At 61.1% G+C, this 4,518-nt stretch overlaps 1 protein-coding gene across 1 annotated transcript in view; it reads left to right on the forward strand.

The window, feature by feature from the left end:
• Positions 1-358, forward strand: part of EMIHUDRAFT_238823 (hypothetical protein) — a gene marked incomplete at both ends in the record, with an annotated part of 2,759 nt that extends 2,401 nt beyond the window's left edge. Inside the window, one exon of the mRNA XM_005776565.1 lies at positions 326-358. Coding sequence (XP_005776622.1) covers positions 326-358 — 33 coding nt within the window. The remainder of the gene's footprint in view (positions 1-325) is intronic.
• Positions 359-4,518: the final 4,160 nt, after the last annotated feature.

Raw genomic sequence — 4,518 nt, forward strand, 5'->3', positions numbered from 1 at the left:
CATTCCGGCCTTCTTTCCAGAACCCAGGCCAGCATGAGCACCATGCAACAGCAGCACGTGTGGGTCTCTCGGACTGTCAAAGACGCCTGTCGCCATGTGCTGCTGATGGGAGAGGGGGGGGGGGGGGGAGGCACAGGAGTCCACGGGGAGCGTTCAGGCTGAGCTGCCCATCTCTTTCATTGGGATGGCCTCCCCATGTGGTGCGAGCGATAACCGCACGGCTCTCAATCGATCGAGAGGGATCACGGCTCACGGATGCATTGGATAGCGGACTCAGCGGTATGGGGGGCGGGAGGACGCCCCCTCGACGCTAGATCAGATCTAGGTGCTGCACATGCACATGTATATGTATCTCTGAGGCGAGAGGAATGTGAGGTGCTGCTGGGCAGGGGCCACTGAAAGAATTTTACAACACAACTGAACCGTCGGGCCGGACCTTGATCCTTGATGTAGTGCATGCGCCGTCGGGGCACACGCGGGGGCCGGGGGGACACCACTGTACCGCGTCCGTTCCGGGCATTTGAGATTTGTGTTGAACGCGACCTTCGGGGGCAAAGCAGGGGCAAAGACATGGGCTATGGCTCAGACTGGACTCCTCTTGGTCCCTTCTTAGGGGCGCGCTATTTCGGTTTTTTATGTATGTAAAAGAGGGATCGCGAATGTTGGACGGAGGGTGGACGCGTCCAGGGGGGGGTCAGGGCGAATGGGCTGCCCTCGAATCACGGTCACGTCGGCGCGAGGACAGCGACGGCGTCGTTGGTGGAGCGCAGGGGCGAGGGCGTCGACCGACGGGCGGCGCACCAGGAGCCCTCGCTGGCGCGGGAGGTCACGGAACGACGGGTCGAGCCCCTCCGCCAATCGCGGCGGCGGTCGAGACGGTGAGCGGCTGACGTCCTCGCGGGCGTGGCGGAGTACGGCCGACACTACGTGCTGCGGCAGCCCGCGGAGTTGCAGGAGGCGCATCGGAGCGGCTGCGCTTGGACGCGACGGCGAGGCCCTGGCCGGGCACGCTGTCGTCGAGACAGGCACGCTGGTCGAGATACCAGCGGCGAGGCGATACCAGCGGCGAGGCGAGCGACGGCGAGAAGAGCGACGGCGAGGCTGGGGACGCGCTGCCGTCCAGCGCGACCGACGTAGAGAGTGAGTGTGTACGTAGAGAGTGAGGTACGTGGGTGGCGCATATGCCTTACAGTCAGCATGCCGTACTAACCTATAGCAGTGAGTGTCACACGCGTATAGTGCCATGCAGCGACCACCGCCTCAGCAAGACCTTCAGACGCCGTGGAATCCATGGCGCGCGTAGCTATGAAAGGGACCGCGGCCGCGGAACCGGCGGCGGACGGGGCTGGTGCGCAAGCGCCGGCCACCGTCGTCGCGTCGTGCTGCCGGGGATGCGCAGCGGTACCATCACAGAAATGTGCGTAGCGCCACCGCACGCCGAGTCCACCCGCCGCGGCAGAACTATGTACCAAAAGGAGGGCTACACGACGCCCTCTACGCTACTGCCGGCGTATTTTATTTTGGCTAGCTGTGGCACAGGCCAAACCCCGGACTGCGGTGCGTGTGGCGGCGGCGAGCTGATGAGCGGAGCAAGCAGGCAGGGTGTTTAGGTGGAAGTGACGGTTAAAGTCGCGTAGATTATACGGATTTACGGATCGACCCCCCTCCCTCCCCGTCCCGTGACCCGGCCGTGAGACGCGCATCCGGGAATCAAGTTAAGGATAAGGTTCCCCGCTGCCACTTTCGGGGGGCGCAAACCCTGTCCGGCCCCTAGGACCCCAGGCAAGGCCCAGGTGTGGCCTAGGGCATCAGAAGGGACCAAGAGGAGTCCAGTCTGAGCCATAGAGCCCATGTCTTCGCCCCCGAAGGTCGCGTTCAAATGCCCGGAACGGACGTTACAGTGGTGTCCGGCCGGCGCGATCACCGAGCTGTGAGTGACGCTCAGTCAGGGAAGCCGGTTGAGGTGCTGGTTTCTTTGCCCAGGGCTCTACGAGGAATGGGACATGGGGACCAGTCAGTCGGCGCCGCGTGGCGGCGCCTCGTTGAGTCCGCAGTGAAACATCATCGTCACATTACAGCGGGCGACGATCGAGGGGTCCCGTACCATGCGGAATCGACCCTATCCGGTGCTCAAGTGCTCAAGCGGGAGGCGACCTTGAATTAACTCTCCTCGCGGCGCGGATGGACGGACGCAGAAATTGGGAACCATGCTGATATCGCGCGCGTGGCGGTTGAGCGCTCAGCAAAACAGTAGAAACATTCGTTGCAACAGTCCAGCGCGGAGGATAGATTTTGACTTCGACAAGGTCTTCCAGCAGCAGCTTTCCGAGGACCAGGCCTCCAACACAAAGAACCCCGAGCGAAAGCTCAAGATGAGCCTCGCGCAAATGGAAGACCTCATGTTGCAGCTCAAAGCTAGCCCAAACAACGATGCGCTGGTCGGTAAGTACAAGCAGGCCCGACGTGAGGCGCTCACACAGCGGCACAACATAGTCATCGCGCTACGAAAACATAATGGCTAGCCAATAGAGATAAGTAGTCCCGAGTTGCGAGTAGTCCCGCGAGGTGTGAATTTGGCCGCCCAGTTAAAAAGAAAGAAAACAGACAACCCAAGGGAGGGATGGGAGGACTGAAGAAAACACAGAGGCAGAGATTTTGAGAGAGATTTTTAGCAATACCAAACGACAACTCTAACACTCACACGTCATTTGGGGCCTGGAGCCCTGTTCACGCGCGCGCGAGACGTGCAGACAGGGTTGCCAGGTGAGAGCGAATGGCGCGGTTCACGCCTCGCACAACAGAGAGAGAGATGCGCTCTGCATGGTGGGACATAAAAGAAAGCGAGTACCTGGGCGAGTAGGCCGTGCGGTCGACGCTGCCGCGCGCGACTTTGCGCGCGAGGCGGCGCAGCTTGAGAACGGCGGTGGGCGAGAAGCCGCCGCCGAACGTCTCGTTTTGAGATTTTGTGTTGAGGTATGTGGCATTTTGGCTCATTTTATTCACTTCTCAATCTCCCGTACCGCATCTGTTCTTTTGCAAAGCGCGCGCTATGTCCGTCGACGGCGTCAGCTATGAGGAGCTCGAGTTCCTCTTCTACGGAGGGGCCGACCCGAGGCAAGTTTTGTTTGACATCGTGGCTTCGATCAACCGGGGCGAGGCTCACGAGTCGGCGACGAGGATTCGTGTTTTTCGAGGCGGGATCGGACAGATACCGTTGGGATCTACACACAGGCAGCGTGTGTGCTGGCGTTTTGCCCCAGCGGCATTTTCACGTAACAAGTACCACACATGCAAGCCGCTTTCGACTCGTTTGCTCGCTCGCGCGAGGACTTTCGTGTCAGCGCTGCGGCGTGGGACATCGTGACCGATCACATCTCGCGCTGCGCGGAAGAGGACGACCGCGAGGACTACATGCTACTCACGCTCTGTGAGCTCTTTCTCAAAAGCGGCACCAAGGTGATGCTCGAGGAGGTTGAGGACCGTCCCGAGCTGAACGGTCTGTACGCCGACGTCGTTGGCAAGTGTGAGGACGGCTACTTTCCGGTTCACGTCGCAGAAATTGACGAGCACTGCTCCGTTAGCGTGCGCAGCCTGCGGCCCGCCGGCTTCGATTCGCGCCCCCAGCCGGACTTCAAGATCCGCGCCGTCGCCGACGAGGGCGGAGCCACGGGCTTCATCTACACGGTGGGCCTGAGCGGGCTCGGCGGCTCCGTCATGTACCCTATGCTGACCGAGTTCGGCCGCGAGATGTTTGTGCGAGATGTGCCAGCTAGCAAGGCAGAGGCCTCACCGCTGCGCTCTCTCGTCACTGCTCCTCCTCCCCGCTGCCTTTCCCCTGCTGCCTAAACGGCTGAAATCATCAAGCTCCGCCACCCTCTGCCCACAAAGGTGGAGAGCGTCGCCAAGCTGATGAACTTCCTCGTCTCGCGAATGGAGGAGGGCGTGCCCGTCAACGACGAGCAGCTCGTCCAGAGCAACGGCCTCATGATGGCCAGCCAGCTCCACACGGCGGAGACTGCCGCGGAGATGCGCGCGGAGTATCATCTCGAGCAGCCGGAAGGCAGCACACACACACACACACACACACACACACACACACACACACACACACACACACACACACACACACACACACACACACACACACACACACACACACACCGCTCACCCACGCGCACTGGGCCTTGCACTTTGAATGCCGTGGGGCTCCTGTCGTCTAACCTGGAGACCCGAGGGTTTGCCCCGCTTGTTTCACCACCACGTGTGGGGGGAGGAGGTTCACTGAAGATATTTTCTTATATGCGGCCCGCTCTCAACCAGGTGTGCGCACCTGAGATACGCGCCTCCGAAACAGATATGCTCCCCTCTCACGACGCAAGCTGACACGCTCCCCTTGCACGCTGAAAGTAGGGCTCTGTCAGGGCGTCAGAGCGAGCAAGGGCTCTGGCTCGCGGCCTGTATTCCTGCGGTTCGCACAGACGCCTCGAGCTGCTTGGCTGTACTGACACCCGCGCTGGG

This window comes from Emiliania huxleyi (assembly GCF_000372725.1).
Source record: "Emiliania huxleyi CCMP1516 unplaced genomic scaffold EMIHUscaffold_277, whole genome shotgun sequence".
Lineage (NCBI taxonomy): Eukaryota > Haptophyta > Isochrysidales > Noelaerhabdaceae > Emiliania > Emiliania huxleyi.